Source organism: Eulemur rufifrons, chromosome 24 (genome assembly GCF_041146395.1).
Source record: "Eulemur rufifrons isolate Redbay chromosome 24, OSU_ERuf_1, whole genome shotgun sequence".
NCBI classification, from domain to species: Eukaryota; Metazoa; Chordata; class Mammalia; order Primates; family Lemuridae; genus Eulemur; species Eulemur rufifrons.
The window spans coordinates 9,269,142-9,288,607 of NC_091006.1; the positions used below are offsets into that span (position 1 = coordinate 9,269,142).

General features: G+C 54.7%; 1 protein-coding gene across 1 annotated transcript; it reads right to left on the reverse strand.

Annotated features, from left to right (window-relative positions):
• Nucleotides 1–4,504: 4,504 nt before the first annotated feature.
• Nucleotides 4,505–16,294, reverse strand: KCNN4 (potassium calcium-activated channel subfamily N member 4). The gene is made up of 9 exons (XM_069457745.1): nt 16,136–16,294; nt 13,091–13,186; nt 11,383–11,810; nt 10,019–10,154; nt 7,350–7,460; nt 7,066–7,184; nt 6,589–6,658; nt 5,181–5,348; nt 4,505–4,742 (listed from the first exon to the last, which is right to left on the reverse strand). The coding sequence occupies exons 1-8, from the start codon at nt 16,292–16,294 to the stop codon at nt 5,184–5,186; spliced, it is 1,284 nt and encodes a 427-aa protein (XP_069313846.1). The 3' UTR covers nt 4,505–4,742; nt 5,181–5,183.
• Between the last annotated feature and the right edge of the window lie 3,172 nt (nt 16,295–19,466).

Below are 19,466 nucleotides of genomic sequence, written 5' to 3' on the forward strand. Positions count from 1 at the left end.
AAAGGGTGGCAATATCAAGGGAGGTGGTGAGCTGGCGCCCAGGGAACAAAAGGTTCCAAAGAGAATGGGATCAACTAGGGAGCAGAGATACAGGGCAGTAGCTGGAGGTGGATGTGGAGTCCACCGTGGAATAGATACGGCTTTTTTTCCCCCCTAATCTAACTATGTTATGAAAACTTCTCAATACCCTAATCCAGATTCTGTTTTGTTTTGGGTTTTTTTTTTTGTTGTTGTTGAGATAGGGTGTCACCCTATTGCCCGGGCATGAGGACAATGGCATGATCATACCTCTCAACAACCTCAAACTCCCAGGCTCAAGCAATTCTCCTGCCTCAGCCTCCCAAATAGTTGTGCACCACTATCCCTAGCTAATTTTTCTATTTTTAGTAGAGATGGGGTCTCGCTTATGCTCAGGCTGGTCTTGAACTCCTGACCTCAAGTGATCGTCCTGGCCTCCTAGGGTGCTAGGATTACAGGCATGAGCCATTGTGCCTGGCCTCCTCATACAGATTCTATAAGGAAAGATTTATAATTACTTATTTTTCTTTATTTTTGGTGAGGTATAACTTAATGTGGTAAAGTACATAAAAGGCACAGAGCTTAAGTGTATAGGTCAATAGATTTTACAAATATATATATTCATGTAACCACTAACCAGAGAATATGCCAATACCCTGGAAATTTTTCTTCCCTTCCCCTTTCAATTCTTCCACTCCAGAAGCAACCGAGTTGATGCCGGTCAAAAGGCACAGAGATTAGTCGTGTCTGTTTTTGAACTTCATATAAATGAAATCTCATAGCATGTCTTCTGGATGTCTCGCTTCTTTAGCTCTCTGTCTGTGAAAGTCTTCCACGTTCTTACCCGTATCGGGAGTTTGTTCTATAAGAACTAACTTCTAAGGATTTCCGCATATTATTTTACAATATTTAAAATAAAGAGTCTGACTTTCAATTCCAGAAGTTTTGCAGTTTGGTGAATAAATAGTGAACTTTAAGGATAATGGAGAATCTAAAATGCTTCGGAAAGTTCCAGTAGGATATTTATAAGACAGGAGAAATTACGGCATGTTTGTGTGTGGATAGGAGTGATGGAGGGAAAATGGACCAGGGGACTTACAAGCTGGGTTCTTAAGGAGATAACAGGGGATAGAGACAGGACATGGTGGAGGGGACCGGACCTGAATTGAAGAGGAGGCCAGCTCATCCTGGTAAAAGATAGGAAAGTTTTACTACTTGATATCTCCTGTAAATCGTACAAAGCACTCTCCTGGTTTTTATACGTTAGCAGCTATTCCACACAGCATAAAAGCTCAAAGCAGGTCTTTGGACTGCCAGTCTGGTGTTGATGCTGATGATGCGGCTTCCTTTAGGGACCTTAGTAAAGAACTGGACAAATATTGGCGATGTTTGTTCTGAGTGGTGGGGCAAGAGGGAGAGGAGAGCAGTGGGCAGTTATGACAAAGGATATTTGGGAAGGAAGGGGAGCCGGGACAGGGAGGGGAGGAGGACGCTGGAGGAAGGGGCTGGGACAAGAGCTAAGAGAGTCCCCCACGTGAGGCCCTGGGTGTACTGATGCAGCGGAACACTGCTCTGCAATGAAAAGGGTTAGCAGCGTGGCTGAATCTCACGGCCACTACCCAGAGCCCAAGAAGCAGATACACACCAGGGCATGCAGCAGGGTTCCTTTCAAACTCAAAGTTGGGCAAAAGGAATCAAGGTAGAGGACAGCACGGTGGTCAGTGGGGATAGAGGAGGGTATCGGCTGGGACATGAGAGCTTTTAGAGGGCTAGAAATTTCTAGCTTGAGCTAAGTGGTAGCTACTCAGGTGAGTGTATTTGTAAAAATTTACTGAGATTACCTTTAAAATTTGTGTACTGTATGTAAAATATATCTCAATTAAAGACAAAAGAGTTGGGCCTCAGAGCTAGACTTTGACAGGAGGGCAGTGGGAGCCTTGAAGAGTTTTGAGCATGGGGAAGGCTCGGTCAGGTCTGGGTGTCAGAAAGTCCCTGGGGCAGTATGAGGGATGCATGAAGGGGAAAGGCCAGAGCCTGGCCCCGCCTCGGCCTGCGACTGGCTGTAGAACCCTGGGAAAGCCCCTGCCCCTCTCCAGACCCTCTTTTCCCCACCCAGGCCTCTCCTGGGAGTGGCGGCAGAACAGAAATAGGAGAGGGAAGTAGCCAAAATGAACACGAGACTAAGGCCCTGGAGGACAGAGCCCTCTGATTCATGTCCGCAGTCCAGCTCTTGGCTCAGGGCCTTTAGGCAGTGTTGACTTGGTGAGAAGAGGTGCAAAAACTGCCAGAACGGGGCATGGGGACCTGAGCCCCACAGAGGAGAGTGGGGCAAGTAGGCCAGGGCAGACCCAAGATTATTCAGAACATGAAATCTCTTGCGTGTTCTCTCAGTTTCTTAGTCAAAACTCCCTCCTAACCATTTCTGACCTTGTGTCAGCTGAAACCAACATGTGGTGGAAAGTGGGGAGCTTTGGGCCACCCTAGGCATTGAGTGTGTTCGTTCAGTGACCTTTACTGAGGCCCTGCACCTGCCAGGCCCCTGGTGTTGAAGACATGATAGTGAGCAAAAGTGAAAATACAGTGTGATGATCTCTGAGGGTCTGAGTGGGCCAGCTGGCTAAGTGCTAGGGCTCTAGGGCAGGCTGCCTGGGTCACAGCCTCGCTCTCCTACCTCTTTGCTATGGTTTGGATAGTTTCTTCATCTGTAAAATGGGACCAGCAGTGCTCACTTTGCCTCCTTTTGTGAGATCACTTGTATAAAGGGCTTAGCATGGTTCTTGACCCAATATTATTATTGTGATAGGGGCAGGTTTATGGAGCTGTGGGAGCGTCCGAGAGGACTTCCTGGAGGAGGGGGCATCTAAGCCAAAGCCTAATGAAAGAGAAGGAAGGAGTTTGCCAGCTGAAGGGGAGTGGAGCAAGGAAAGAGTGGTCCCAGAGGAATGGGTTTGGCAGGGGATCTGGCAATACTGCTAGGAAGGCTTCTTGTAGCGGGAGGTCTTTGGAGGTCTCGTCCAGTCTTTTCTTGCCCCCGACTTTACTCCTCTGGCATCCAGAGGAAGCGCAGTGTGTGGCAGTAGGTGGTAGAGGCCCTGATTTAGCTCTCGGGGCTGAGGGGTGAGGCTGGCTGTGGATTTTTAGAGAAATCCAAAGATAGCTCAGCAGAGGAGGATGACTGGCAGCCTGGGCTTCCCCTCAAAGCAAGGGAAGCAAAAATGAATCAGCCCCTCAAGCTGGAATGAAGCCACTGTGGGGAGTCAGATCTGGGTTCAAGGCCCAAGGCCACTCTGCCTTTGACTCACCTCAGGCAGAGCAGAGAGGGAGGGCTCAGCAGTGGGCCGGGCTGGGTGTGAGTGGGGCTCTGTAGCTGGGTTCCTGGCTTCCTGGCTGGGGGCCTTGAGCCGGGCCGGGCTCCTCTTGAAGCCTCAGTTTCCATATCTGTACAGTGGGGCAGGGAGGGGCATGGGGTGGCTGTGGTGACTTATGAAAAGCAGGGAGCACAGAGCCCGACACACAGTAGGGCCTCTGTAAGTGCCAGCCCCTCTCCTTTCCCCCGAGTCCTGGCAGACTCCTCTTGACCAGAGGTGTAATGGCTATGTGGGATGGTTTGGAGCTTCTGTTCGTCTCTTGATGAGTAAGTTACCATCTAGGTTCTGGTAAGGCATGAATAGAAGGGGAAAAGCAGCCAAAAAAAGAAAAAAGGAAGAAAAAGGGCAGCCACGCACTGTGTATGAAAATCATTAACAATAATGAAAGTGATTCTGTCATGTATTTGGTTCTTACTAAATACCCAACCCTCTGTGCCACTCCTTGTTTTAATCTTCACAGCAGTTCCAAGGAAAGACTGTCCCTGTTCACATGTGAGGTAAAAAGTTCAGAGGGCTGAAGCCACTTGTCCAAGGTCACACAGTGAGAGGGTGGCTGAACCAGGATTTGGACCCCGATCTGTCTAAATTCAAAGCTCTTGCTCTTAGCCTCAGATCTGGGAGTTGAGGACTGTCCAGCCTACAGGGTTGGAAGGGCACTTGGGGAAGGCCTCTGTTTATAGATAGGGAAACTGAGGTTCAGACAGGACAATGGCCTGCTACTGGGGAATCTGCCAGTTTGAAGAGTAGATGTGTTTATAAGGAAACAGCAACTTCTGGCTTTGTTTAACATTTATTACAAAGTATAAGAGCAGAGACTGGTGAGTTGCACCCCCTCCCTCCTCCCCACCAGATAGTCCCTGCAGCTTTGGGAAATTGGTGTCTCCTTGCTGCCCTGCCAGGGGACGCCACCTCCCGCCTGGCCCCAGCCTCATACCTGGTTCCTTTAGCTTGTCCAGTGGAAACTGAAGCTTCCCAGAATCCTAGACTCTGGGCCTCTAGTTCCCTCCTCCCCTGGGACCCAGGACTCCAGCCCCCAGGCACCTCCACTTCTAACCGAAAGCCAGAGGTCATCTATGGCAGCATAGGGAGAATGTCTTTGATGAAGGTATGTGGGGCGGTGGTGACCATGCTCCCTTCTGGGGCCTCAGGTGGGCCAGGGCTTCCCCTGTGGCCAGTGTCCCTTCCAGCAGCCATCAGCGAGTCAGCCTGTCCCAAGGTGGGTCCCCCTTCAGTCCTTGCACTTGAGATGCTTTATTCTCGGGGCTGGGTCAGAAGTGGCAAGGAGGGTGTCCTTCGCCTCAGTCCTAGGGAAAGTAGCCTGATTCCTCCTCCATGGGTCCCGGAGAGACAGAGAGACTGATGGACAGACAGACCAGAAAGAAGAGAGTGAGAGTAGGGACACACCAAGGCAGAGGCAGACGGGAACCAGGGGGCAAAGGTGGCAAGAAGAAGGTAGGGGTATCTGGGCACCAAGAGACCAGGGTGTGGATGGGCATTTGGACAGAGGCATGGGATAGACAGAGCCAGAGAACAGGACCAGAGACAGGCAGAGTCAGAGAGAGAGACAGAGAGACAGGGGGAAGGGCATTGAGGGCAGTGAAGTGGAGAAGAAATGTCTCCTTTACTGCCAGTCCAGCTCTGAACTCAGAGTCCTTTTCTCCAGACAGAGCCAGAGCCGAGGAGAAAGAGTGGCCTTGTCTCCAGGCCGTCCCCCGCCCTCTTAGCCACACAGCGGGCTGGCCACAGACACTCTTCCTCCAGGATGCCTTCCTGCCCAAGTCCCAGCCCCCTCACCAGCTACGTGGCATCCTGGCTGGGTTCTGGAAGCTGCTGCGGGCTCAGGGCAGCGTTAAGCAGCTCAGTGAGGGCATCCAGTTTCCCCGCCAGTGTGTCAATTCTCTTCTCCAGGGCCCGGTGTGAGCTGCTCAGACCCAGCTGCAAGTCACACAGGATCATGTGCATCTAGGCAGGAGGAGAGGGTCGGAGGTGTCAGGGGACTGGGGTGGACTCCCCTCCCTGCTCCATAGGGTAAGGCAGTGGAAACGACATTGACGAAGTCCCATGGCTCCCTGAGGATTATCCTTGATAATAACTGTTACCACTTATTGACCACCTGCCAAATCCCAGCTACTTGGCCGGGTGCTTTTCCTGTATGGTTTAAAATCTCCCTAAAAGCTGTGGGGAGTGCAAATCCTGTTGTCAACTGACAGCTGAGGAAACAGACATGGAACAGTTAAATGATGTGCCCAAGGCAGCCCCTGCAGGTGATCGTTAAATACTTGTGGAATTGATGATGCCTGACTTCAAAGTCTGCATAGCCCTTCGCTGCATTCTCAAACTAGGACTCATAGCTTAATCCTTGAGGGCTCATGAGCTTTCTGTGGCGATTCTTGAATTCTGTGTTTTTGACTTGACCTTCAGAAATGATGGCCTTCCCATTCCTGCAGATCTGGGCCACCGCTGTGACCTGCCGTGTGGTTTTGGGACCTGCATCTGTGACTGTGTTTATCATGGCATCAGTGCCAAAGGCCACTGTTTGAACTGTTATGGGCTAATGAGAAAAAGCAAAGGCCACTGGCTAAGCAGAAGGCGCTGTGAGCCAGGCCAAGGGGGTGTTATGATGTCACTGTCCCTGAGCACTGGTGGAATCAAGGGATCTCAGCAGTAGAAGGGGGCAGGTGAGCTGAATCATGCCTGGGCTGAGCAGGCTTGCCCAGCGTGGAAGCCCCTATGGCCCTGGGCACACCCTCTTCATAGTAGCAGCAGAGATTGAGTTTTACTGAAACAATGTCACCTGTCTCCCAGTCCGTGTTGTTAATTTGAATTTTATTGGTTTTGCCATCTATGTTTGAGCTTGGTTTGTAAATATGCTTTGGTTTTATTGTATTGTATTATTAGTCGTAGTTGGAAGGAATTTTATATCCATCCGTATGTAACTTGACAATAAAGATAATGAAACCAAACACTGAAGTTCTTTGTACAATTTCTTTTTTTTTTAAGTTTATAAGGGGTCCACACCTTACTTAAGTGTAAGCAGCTCTGTATTGCATCATTCATTCCTACGTCCATTCAACCATAAACATTTACCGAGTACCTGTGTGTGCCAGGCCCCTGCCAAGGTGCCTTGTTCTAGGGCCAATTTCCCTACTGGTGGCCCCAAACTGCCCCTTCTTCCAGACCTCCTCCCACGGGATCCCAGTACCTTGGAGATGTCCACCATAGAGTTCACTTGTTCCCGGAGCTTTCGATGTTTCAGCCGCACCTGGCGGAACCTGTGGGAAGAAGTAGGGGGGAGGTCAGGTCTCCTACAAGCCTGGTCCCTAGATGTGGCCCTAGCTGGAGGGTGGGATGAGGAGAGGAGAGACCAATGTAGACAGAGAACAAAGGAGAAAAGTTGCCTGAGAGCTGAAGGAGTGGAAGGGGCGACTGCACCCATGAATCCCCATCCCCAGTAGAGACCCGGGTACCCAGGCCCACAGACAGTCAGAGACATGCATAGATAAACCAGCACAGACACAAAGAGTTGTGGTCAGAGCCAGGGGGACAGCTGTTCAGTGAGACTACACGTGGGTGTTCTGACTGGACAAGCATGGACACGGACATGCACGCAGGCCATGCAGAGAGGTGACGCAGACACGTGTGCACGTGGACACATGCACACACACACAGCGGCCCTCACGCATTGATGGCGGCCAGCAGCCTGCGCTGGTGCCTGCGGGCAGCTCCAGAGTCCTTCCTACGCGTGTGTTTGTAGAACATCCAGGCTTCTTGCAGCACTCGGGCAGCTGACTCCTTCATCTGGGAGTGGGTGGCACAGTGTCAGTGGAGATAGATCCCTGGGGCTCTGGGAAGAGGGTGCTGAGGGCCCGGACTCCTAGGTCTTGGGGGAGGAGCGGGTTAGGGACCTGGATCCCAGACTCCTGAGGAAAGTGGCGTGCTCTGGGTGCCACGTGCCATCCTCACCTCTTTGGCATACTGTATGTCCATCATGAAGTTGTGCACGTGCTTCTCTGCCTTGTTGAACTCCAGCTTCCGGGCCACCACGGCCACCAGCAGGGCTGTGCAGCAGACCCCCTGTGGGCATAGTAGGCACCATGGCTGGAGGCTGTGGGGTTCTGGGGACCAGTCCTGTGCCACCAACTCCCTCCTTGAGCCCCCCTAACAGCCACAAAAGGCAAGTACAACCATCCCCAGTTGACAGACAAGCAAACAGCCTCAGAGAGAAGGACCGAGGTCCCACAGCTCAGAGTGGTGGAGCTGAAATCATGTATGTCTAAGTCTAAATTCTAAGTGTAGTATTCACACCATCAGAATGGCCTCTTTCATTAAAGATATGATTGGAGGAGGGAGAAGGCAGCTGGTTCTGGGTGAGGGGCAGACCTCTGGCTCCTGCAGGGACCCTTCCTCCTCACTGCTCACACCTAGTCGGCCATCAGGTCATGGAGGGTGCTCCTCCCCCTCCTCCCACCTTCACAGCCCTGCCCAGCTCTGGCCCTGTCCTCTCCCTCCTGAACCATCTCCAGCCTCCTACTCACCCTGTTGTGACCCCAGGGAGACCTAACACCCCGTTATGATGCTGCCCCCTCACTCTGATCTCTCACTGGGCTCCCACTGCCCTGAACTCAGCCTGGCTCTCAAGGCCTCTCAAGATCTATGCCTCCCTTCCAGACAACTCCCAGCCCTGGCTGCCTCCCCCGCCTGAGTGCCTTCCTCCGAACACTCATCCTTCTCCTTTCCTTCTCCTGGTGCTCCTGATCTTCAAGGCCCTGCCAAATCCCAGCTGCTCTGTGGTACCTGCTCACTTGTCCTTTAGTTAGAATGAATGCTCTGAAGCTTCCCCCACTATGTTTCAGCTCTCAGTCACTCAGAACAATTTACTAGTCAGGAACATTGGCTCCAAGGATGGCTTGGGTTCCAAGCCCAGTTCTAAGCAAGTTATTTAGTCTCTCGGTGTCTCAGCTTCTCATCTGTGAAATGGGCATGGCCACTCTGTGGATTCTGCGAGTTAACACCTGGGAAGTGTGTAGAGCAGGGACTGGCACAGGGCACGTGCTCAGTGAATGTGAGCTATACTTATCCCACGGTGCCACGGAGCCTCTCGGCCGGGAGGGGGCTGTGAGCCCCGGGTGCATTGCCTTCCTTATCTCTCTAGGTCTCAGCCTCTCCTTTTGTCAAGCCCTGAGAGTCCCTGCCTGAGCCTCTGCCCCTCTCCCCTTGTTCCAAAAACTCACCACTGTGGGGGGTGGGGGATTTCACCTCATCCATCGCCTGTGGACCCAGGACTTGGTGTATCAACATGTCCTTTCTGGGACATCAGGGCTAGGGGCTGGTGGCTTAGGTCCCTGAGGGCAAGGGGAACCAGATCTTGTGGCGGGGGGGTGGGGTGGTGGTGAAGATCTTGTGGGTACTGGGCCTTGGAGGGGACTAGGCGTAGGGTAGGAGGAACTGGATGGCAGGGTCTATGGAGGGAAGGAGGCGGCTGTCTGGATTTAGGAGGCTGACTCTGGGGAGGCGGCTTGAGTCTGGGGCTGTGGAGCCTCTGCTTTGTCCTTGAGGGTATAGAAGCTGCGGGGGCTGGGGGTGGTGGCTGGATGCCTGGGACCAGTGACAACAACAGTGATCCCAGCCCTATTTCCTGAGCACTTCCTATGTGCTGGGCACTGTTTGAAGTCCTTTGCGTGGTTGAACTCATTTAATCATCTCACCAACCCCATGACGTTGTACTGGCATCCCCGTTTTACAGATGAACAAAGTGAGGCCGAGAGAGATGTGGCTTGCCTAAGCTCCCCAGCTAGGGAGTGGCAGAAGCAGGCTTTGGACCCAGGTAGCCCGGCCCCACAAGCATGCACTTGATGACTAGACTCTGTAACCTTGACAGAGGCTGGGAGACTGGACTCCTCTGTTCTGGAGGACCCTAAAGCTGGAAAACTGGGTGCCTGAGTCCTGGACAATTGAGAGGGTGGGGGAAGGATGCCTGGGCCTTGATGGGGCTAGGGGGTAGATTCCTCGGTTCTGGGAGAATATGGGGCTGGGAAGTCAGGGGGCTGGGTCCCCAAGGAAGATAAGGGCTAGGGTCCTAGGTTCTGAAGAGAACAAGGACTTAGGAGCTAGACTCTTTTTTTTTAATCAGAATCTCGCTCTGTTGCCCAGGCTAGAGTGCCATGGCATCAGCCTAGCTCACAGCAACCTCAAACTCCTGGGCTCAATCCTCCTGCCTCAGCCTCCTGAGTAGCTGGGACTACAGGCATGTGCCACCATGCCCGGCTAATTTTTCTCTATATATTTTTAGCTGTCCATATAATTTCTTTCTATTTTTAGTAGAAGCAGGGTCTCACTCTTGCTCAGGCTGGTCTCGAACTCCTGAGCTCAAACAATCCGCCCGCCTCGGCCTCCCAGAGTGCTAGGATTACAGGCGTGAGCCACCTCGCCCAGCCGGGGCTGGAATCTTTGATTCTAAAAGGAAATGGGGCTGCACATCTGGCTCCTGAAGAGGGAATGGGGCTGTGGGGGTCCCAGACACCCAGGTTTCTCAGGGGCTGTTCCTGAGAGCCTATATTGGCTCCATGGTTTCCTGGGGCCCAGAGAATGACCAGTTTGGGATAGGGGTAGGGTGCCTGAGGGGCTGTACTCACCATGACTCCAGTGCAGAGGCAGACGATCTTGCCCCACATGGTGCCTGGCACCACGTCCCCATAGCCGATGGTCAGGAACGTGATGGGGATCAGCCACAGTGTGTCTGAAAGGTGTCCGGTGGCATTAATAGCTTCCCTATGGGGAAGGGTAGGTTAGTTCTGAAACCCCCACCCTGGGGGTTTCCACAATGTTTACTCCCCTCCCCTCCCTAATATACACCTGTAGTCCCAACAAGCACCTGGACAAACAGCCACTAAGTTCTGAGCTCTGGGGAGCCTGCCTGACCCCCTCTCTGCTGTGTGACCTGGGCAAATTGCTCAGCCACTCTGGGCTGTGGGATTTGAACCTGGATCTGGCCAATTCCAAAGCCTGGATGGTTTCAGCAAGGTTACTGGGGCTACTGCACTCAGAGCATGTGGTTGGGGGTTGAGACGGGCTGAAACCCAGCCTGAAGGTCGCTTGTCAGACCCTGGCAGGAAGGGGCCTCCATCCGCACAGAGGAAGGGCTGCCTTTTTCTTTTTGTTTTCTTTTTTTTTGAGACAGAGTCTCACTCTGTTGCCCGGGCTAGAGTGCCGTGGCGTCAGCCTAGCTCACAGCAACCTCAAACTCCTGGGCTCAAGCAATCCTTCTGCCTCAGCCTCCCGAGTAGCTGGGACTACAGCATGCGCCACCATGCCCGGCTAATTTTTTTCTCTATATATTTTTAGCTGTCCAAATCATTTCTTTCTATTTTTAGTAGAGATGGGGTCTGGCTCTTGCTCACGCTGGTCTCGAACTCCTGAGCTCAAACGATCTGGCTGCCTTGGCCTTCTAGAGTGCTAGGATTACAGGTGGGAGCCACCGCGCCCAGCCGGGGGTGCCTTTTTCTAACTTCCACAAAGATGCTATATGGCCTAGAAGTGGCCCTATCAGGGCCAGAAAATGAGACTCTACAAAGGCTTGGTGGGACTCTGCCTCCTTTCCCCTTGCTTCATAGAAGGGGACATTTAGGTCCAGCCATGAAAGGGATTGAAAAATCCAGATTTGTCTAACTTTGTCCACAGGCCCCTTGCATCAGGAGTAGCAGGAAAAGCTTCACTCATGAGGGCCCCAGACACCTAGGACTGTGAGCCAGAAGGGAAGGGCTTCCTAGGGTCTGTGTGTGTCTGCGCTGGGGCTGGCCTGTTGGTTCCTCCAACCTCGGCGGACGAGGGTGTGGGCAAATCTCACCCAGGAAAGGAAAGGGACGCAAAGTGTGAGTTTTCTCCACTGCTTGGCCCCAGGGGCCCCCAACCTGCACCACCGTACAGGGCAGCCTTGGCTATCTGGGGCTCCAGGTGCTCCAGGTATCACTATACCCCCGTCGGCCCGCAGCACCCTCACCTCTCGGCCACGGACAGCACCCAGGCCGTGGTGACCCAGAGGCCAAGCGTGAGGCACAGCAGCAGGCGGCCCGGGTGCGTGTTCATATACAGCTTGGCCACGAACCAGTGGCGAAAGCGGACCTGGTTGAGAGCGCCGATGCTGCGGTAGGACGCGTTGAGCAGGACGCCGCTGCGCAGGAGCACTGCGCGAGGCACCAGGTAGAGGCGCAGCAGCATGGCCAGCGACAGCAGCGCCTCCCCCTGGCTCAGGAAGGTGGGCCAGGGCTGCGCTGTCACCAGCGGCGCCCGGGAACCCTGCGTGCACTGCAGGCCCCGCACAGGTGCCGGGTGCAGCCCGCACACAGCCAGCTCTAGCACGATCTGCGCCACCTGCCGCCCGGTCAGCGCCACGCGCCAGTCCCGGAGCCCGTTGTCGGTCATGAACAGCTGCCGGGAAGGAGCCAAGGAGGGAGGGGGTCAGGCGCAGGTCAGCAACGGCCCCGCCCACCCGCGCCCCGAGATAAGGGGGGTGTGCCCATTCCGCCTGCAAGGAAGGGAGATAGCGCAGCGGTGTGGGGCTGGGAAGGGCGGGGACATGAGGAAGACATCTCTCTACATTCTCTCCTCTCTTCCCCCCCAGTGTCAGCCCACTTCCAGAACTTCCAGCCCATGAACACCAATTGAGCGCCTACTGTATGTATGCCCGGCATGACATTGTTCTATCTGCTGAGGATGCAGACTGAACAAAGCAGACAGAAATCCTGCCTCCCTGGAGCTTACATTCCACATCCCCGGAGCTCTCTCCTGTTTCTGGGACACTCAGAGTAACTGTAATAGTAATAACATCGACAATAAAAACAGCCAACATTTATTGGGCACGTTGGATATGACGGGCACTGCTCTATCCCCTCTACGTGTTGTGACTCAGTGAATGCTCACAACACAGTGAGAGTGATATTATTATCATACCCATTTTATAGATGTGGAAACGGAGGCTCGGGTTTCCCAAGTGGACAAGGGCATATTGGGCTATAAACCCAGGCCACTTAACTGCTCTATGATAGTGATAATAATAATGTGTACTTTTTACTGAGCGCCTCTTAGGTGCCACGCACTGCATGGGGTGTTGCCACGCATGGCCAGTAACCCCCATTTTATATGCAAAGGTATGGGAGGAGGGGTAAGGGGACGAGGGAAGGAGAATGGGGCAACAGGATCTGGGGAGATGGAGGATGAGATGTATCTGGGTGAGACCCAAGGGGGAGTATAGATGGGAAGAGTTCCTGTGTCTGGGGGGTGGGGTGTTCACACAAGATGGGGTGCTTAGGAATGGGCACTCACTGGGACCTCAGGTTGCTTGGGAACTGGAATAGGTGGGGACCCCACGAGAGCACAGAGATCTGGAGTGGGGCCGCCTGGGGGCAGAGTGGACAGGGCCCCAGGGCAGAGCAGCGCTGCTGGGGAGCTGGAAGGGCGGGGACTCCCAGCATCTGTGAGTGTGCAAGGGGGACTTGGGGGCCGCAGGTGGCCGGCGGGGGCTGCTCTGGCAGTATCTGTCTCTCTGTCTGTCTTTCGTCCCGTCCAGGTGGGTGAGGGTGTGGACGCAGCATCTCGGGGTGGAGGAACCTCATTACTCAGATCAGGAGGAGGAAGAGGGTGGAAAGTGTGAGCCGGCAGGGCGCGGTGGGGGTTGGGGGAGCAGGGCTTAGGGGAGGGGCCTGCCCTACCTGGACCTCTTTGGCGTGAAAGGCCACAATAAGGCACAGGAGCAGGAGGGTGGAAATGCTGATCATCCATTTAACCAGGAGCATGTAGAACGCCCACTGTTGGGAGGGATAGAAAAGGGGGTGAATCCAGGGGCTTCACCCAGACAGTCCCCTCTACTTCCCTCCAAAACCACTGTCCTTCTCAATTCCCAATTTCCTAGGCTCCTTTCCCCCCAGACCAGCCCCTCCTGATGCCTCAGTTCTAGGAAAGTCTCAAAACCAACACTGGTCCCCAGGGATGTTCCCAACGAGACAGCGCTGTTCAGATGCCGGTGTCTACTCTCCTCCGATCTCCTCCCTGGGCCCGTACCCCTGAAGGGGGACCTTGAAACTCATATTCCTCGTATTCCCCTGTCCCGTTCCCCATCAAACATAGTTCCTCGGTTGTGTGTGTATGTGAGGTGGGGGGAGAGAGAGGGAGGGAGACAGACGTGTCTAGAAGAAGACATCTGGCCGCTGAAGAGTGCCCCCTCCCCTTACCTTCCCACCCAGCTGGCCCTGCCCTAGAAACCAACTTCACTTGTGCCCCCCATTCCAGAAGAGCCTAGAAGCGATCAATCACTCCCCAAGGACTGAATCACACCATTTCCTGCTCTCATCCAGGGGGCTGAATCCTTGAGACCCCAGCCCCAGCTCTGCGAGGCCCCTCATTCCTGCCCCCCCACCCCATGTTTCCTTCGCCCCCCAGCCCCCACCCCCGCCCTTGCTCCTGGCTCTAAGCCCAGATCTGGCCGGAAGCACGGGGCCTCTAGAAACCACCGAGAAGTATTTTTTTCCTCTCTTTGTGTGGCACTACCTTGGAGGAATCTAGAATTCTGGAGGGAGGGATTTAGAAGGGACCCAGGACTGCTGGATTTCCTAAGAGAAGTTGACCCCTGCCTGGGGGGTGTTGTCTGGGGGATGGGGCCACCTGGGCTCCCATGCTGAGCCCTGCACCTGTTTCTCCTAAGACGGCTGCCAGCTCCCCTGGCTGGGCCAGCACCCCGCCTCTGAGCAGGGGAAGAGGGCCAGTTTCCTGCCCCGGGGGCCTACTCCCCCACCCCCTCCAAGAACAATGGTGCTGTTGTCCCCAGCCCTCCCCCACCTCCTTTATCCTTCTATGGCTCCCTGGTTCCCTGTCTCCCCCTTCAGTCTGTCTCAACCCCCACCCCACTGGACACTTGCCCTCTCCCCACGCTGAATTCGCTTCTCTGGTGGCCCTCTCTACTTTTCCAATTCCTCTTCCCCCAAATCCCTGACCTGTCCACACTTGGGCGCCTGCACTGCTCTCTGAATTTCCCTGTCTCGGGGGATGGTTGTTTCTGTCTCTATTTGTGTTTTGTGAGTCTCTGTTTCTGTTGCACGTTCTGTCTCTCTCTGCAAACCTCTCACGAGCGGGTCTCTCGGCAGCTTGCGAGCCTCCCCATCTGTCTTTCTCTGTGCCTGGGCCTCTGTCTCTCTGTACCTCTCCCCATCCCTCCGCCCATCCCGCCCCGTGCAGATATCTCCATCTTGTTCCCTGTACTCCGTCGTTTGGCACCTGCCTCTCCTCCAGCCTTTCCCCCTGGGGAGCAGGTGTCTGGGTTTTTGCAAAAGGAGTTCATTAGACTGAGATGGACGTGGGGAGGGGACAGGGAGGTTAGCATGACAGTCATCAAAGAGGAGCTGAGGAGGACTCTTAGGGTCATGTATTGCAACCCTCATCCCCAGTTTACAAATGGGGAAACTGAGATTCCGAGACCTGTAGCAGCTTCCCCAAGGGCCCAAAGATGGAGGCAGCGGCCTGGCAGGTGGTGGAGGGCAGGGAGAGACAAGAGATGAGAAGGGGGAGGGAGGAGGTGGGGTAGGAAGGACCCCCTTGTCCCTTCCCATCTGCCAGGTCCACCGTGTCCCCACCTCCCCTGCTGGGCGCGGTGGTGGAGTGTGGGAGTGGCGGGCAGGCTCCGGCCATGCTTCCTGTTGGCATGGGCTTCGGCAGCCCCACCCCCTCGGTGCCTGCTGCCCTGGCCTCGGCTGCCTGGCCAGAGGAAGCTGCCTGCCCTGACCCTCCATGTGGCTCCTGGGCACTTCAGAGCTGCCCACCTCCCCCACCCCCAAATCCAAGTCTGAGCTTCAGGCCCCCGGGAGTCCTCTCTGCTCAGTCTTCAAATCAGTGCCCTCTCGCAACCAGCCCACTTCTGCAACCCTTGCCCCAGACAGATCTCCAGCCCTCCTTTCCTGTTGAGCAATTCTGTCTTCCCCTCAAGCCACTGATTTCAACCCTTGTCTTCCGTCTGCCCCCATCACTGCCCTGACCGGGGCTGGAATGTGACCGGTGCCTGCTGAGACCTGTCCCAACCCCACCTTTCCTTTTCCTCTCCACTCACCGCTATCAAAGTCAGCCCCTCTTCCCCAAAGACTTTCTCTCAGACGCATGAGTCTAGCCCCGCAGCCCCCTCCTCCCCTGGGACCTGGGAGTCCGTCTACTACAAACCTGCCTCTCCACTATTTCCCAGACTAAACAGCGTGTAGATTCTGGGGGAAATTGAGCTTCTTAACAAGGGAGGTGGCGGGCAAGGGGTGTGTGTCCCATTTCCCATCCCCCTCCCAGCCAGTTTCTTCTGGGCTCTGCTCTCTGCAGCTGAGGCACTGAGTAAACGTTAGCGGTTAGATAAGGACCAAGGAGCTACCGCCCGCTGGGAGAAGTTAGTCTTTCTTGCCACCCTCCCTTCACCAAACCTGGGCTACCTCTCCCCTAACCTGCTCCTGGGAGACTCCAGTGTCTGATCAGTCACCCCCTGGCCTCCAGGGTCCTAGACCTCCAGCTGTCTAATTGCAACACCTCCAAAGACTGAAATGCTGTGACATCTGTTCTCTTCCTCTTGCAAAAAGGACTCCTAGCTTCTAACTCTTTCAGGTCCCAGGAGTCCAGGGTTCCCAGCCCCTCCTCCCTCAGACCGAGGGCTCCATGCCCCCAGCCCCTCCTCCCTCAGACCCCGGGGTCCCAGTTCCCAGCCTCCCATGCCTCAGCATAAGGGCTGCACTCACCGGGCACCCCCCGAACCACAGCATCTCCGCATGTAGCACCATGAGTCCGATGCCAATTCCCGCCAGAGCCAGCGCCCAGCCCGCCAGCGACTTCTCCTGCTCCAGCAAGCGCTTTCGGCGCCGCAGGGCCCCCAGGCCAGGCACCAGCTCCCCGCCCATGGCCCCCAGGGTCTTGGGGCTCAGCCAGCTTCCTGCCCAGGGTCCCCCACCTCGCAGCACGCAAAGGGCAGCCACTGTGACTTGCAGGTCGTCAGCCTGCTCTGCTGGGCTTTTGCTCTGAGGCACAGCACAGCCTGTGCCCTCTGGGGAGTGGTGATGGCTGGGGCGGGGCGGGGAGGCCCCTTGGTAGGGGGAGGCTCCCCAACCCTCCTTCCCAGACTAAGGAGGGCAGAGCAAAGTAGAGGCGTCCAGCCATGACACTGACACACAACGGTCTGCACCTTGTGATACACACCTACACTTACCACACCCAGACACCACAGGACACTGCACGGCCAGAGACTGAGCCTGACACACCAGGGCACACCACACAACCTACACAGAGTGACTCACAACTCCTGGCAGACTCTGAAACCCACAGCCACACCCAGACACTGCACACATGGTGTGACACACACACTGGCAGGCAGCAAGGCAGACGGCATCCTGTGGCACATGGCCACCCAAACATTGTCCACACACAGGCACAAATATTACATTCAAAATTACCACAACAGTCTCTGACACCATGAGCCACATCCAAACACCACACATAGGGTGGTGCACATCGGTGGCCACACAAACACAACATACACCAAGAGCTACACAAACACACAATATGTATTGACGTAGTGATACCTCAGTGCTGCACACAACACACCTATGCAAACGATGCCCTTGCAGTTTCCCAAACATCACACACCATGGAATGATACCCGATGTGTGCAGACGCACAACATTTAGGGACACACCTATGGCAGCTCCCAATCACCCAGCACCTAAAGAAATGTACAGTGGGCCGGGCGCGGTGGCTCACGCCTGTAATCCTAGCACTCTGGGAGGCCGAGGTGGGCGGATCGTTTGAGCTCAGGAGTTCGAGACCAGCCTGAGCAAGAGCGAGACCCCATCTCTACTAAAAATAGAAAGAAATTATATGGACAGCTAAAAATATATATAGAAAAAATTAGCCGGGCATGGTGGTGCATGCCTGTAGTCCCAGCTACTCGGGAGGCTGAGACAAGAGGATCGCTTGAGCTCAAGAGTTTGAGGTTGCTGTGAGCTAGGCTGACGCCACGGCACTCACTCTAGCCTGGGCAACAGAGTGAGACTCTGTCTCAAAAAAAAAAAAAAAAAAAAAAGAAATGTACAGTGACATACATCCCGGTGCATGGCAGCTCAAACACATGTACTGGCGGTGATGATTCACAACACACACTGAATCATCGGAACACACGTTGTACCCTGGTGCACACTGCGATTCAAATTTATGGTCAGAGGACAGTATGAATGGATGCGTGCAGAGACCTGCAACGTACAAGGACATAGAGAAACCCAAGCAGTACATGCCCAAAGTAAGACATTTTGTTATATTTTGGCGACACAGGACACAACCCAGGATGATGCTCCGGGCAGGGGGATGGGATCAGACCTCCACGGACCCCGATGCCCAAATGCAACATACACCATCACCTCCAACCCGTAAGCCACTCCCGAATGAATGCCACATGCAACACCTACACATGGCCCAGCACACGCTATGTTCCAACATGTGTGGCCACATGAACACAACATAAAAGGAGTAATACACAAACGCAGAGTGACACAAAACACATTGATACAGCATTTCCTAACACACACAACCCTTCACAAACACCACGTCACACGAAACACCAGATGTGACCCACTGACACAGCCTACACTGAGGGCTGTGGCAACACACACAACAGAGGGGGGCATCCTCGGCACAACACAACACACAGCCACACACACACAGCACACCCTGAGCAGTGGCCACCCAGGCTCTGCTCCTGGCTGGGAAGGAAGAGGCCCCCAAGGAGATGAAACACACTCTGGCACACAGAGCAGCAAATGCCATGTAAGAAGCTGTGCAGTGACTCCCAGAGGGACACACAACGTAGAGTGTGACAGCATGCAGTGACACAACAGTGACACATGGATCTGGACCTCGTACATTGGGGACACACAGCTCGACACCCTCCCACTGTGACATGTAGGGACACACTGACATGATGACACCAATTGCTTCTCATAGTGGCACACACTGATCTGGTGACACCACTCTCCAAGGAGCACGCAGACACAACCCCTCCTCTCCCCGTGTCCTAGGTCATGCAGGAACATGGACCCGCCGGCCGCAGGGAAATGAGACACTCATGCACAGACATGCCTGGCAACACACCAACACAACCCACACGGACACACCCAGAGACACCAAACCACACACACAGACACGCCCGGTGACAAAAACACAACTCGTGTGGGGCTCCACCCCACAGCACACACATGATTCCCTCTCGGGTGAGACACGGCCGGGGAGGGATGGAGACATGCCCAGGCACACCCCGGCACCGCGCGTGTCCACCCAGGGAACACGCTGCCGCCGGTGCCCTTGAGGCCGCAGCCTGGGCGCTGCTGCACGCCCGCCGCCCTGGGGCCAGCGCCCAGCTCTCCGCACCTCTCTCCTCCCTCTCACGTTCTCTCCAGCTCTCCTTTCTCAGTCTCTCCTGCTTGGAAGCCTCCTCGTTTGTTTTTATCTCTGTCTCTGTCTCTCTCTCCATCTCCATCTAAGTGTCTCCGTATCTCTCTGCCCGTTTGTCTCTGTCTCTCTGTCTCTGCCTTTCTTACCTTCTTGGTGTCTCTGTGTCTCTCATGTATCTCGGTCTCTGTCCCCACCTCTGTGTCCCTCTCTGTTTTCCTGTTTCATTCTCCCTCCCTGCCACTGCCTCTGCCTCCATTTCTCTCCAGTTCATCGCCGCTGGGTTTCTGCCCTCCTGTCTCTGTGCTCTCTTTTCTGCCTCATTCTGTCTCTAGGGCTCTGGGTTTCTGTTTCTGTCTCTGGCTGAATCAGTGTCTATCTCTGTCTCTGTTTCTCTGTTTAACTCTCTCCCTACCTCCAAATCTCCCTTTGAGCCTCAGTCTCTCTCTCTCTCTCTTTTTCTCCGAGCCTCTCTGTGCTGGTCTCTGCCTTGGTTTCTCTCTGCTGTTCACTGGCACAGCTGTGGACAGTTCCACCCCAGCGCCACGCAGAAGCTGAGGGCCAGAGACACAGAGACCTCCAGCTGCAGCCCCTCCACGGCATCTGGGCCCCAGTTCAGGCACTTGTGAAAAACTG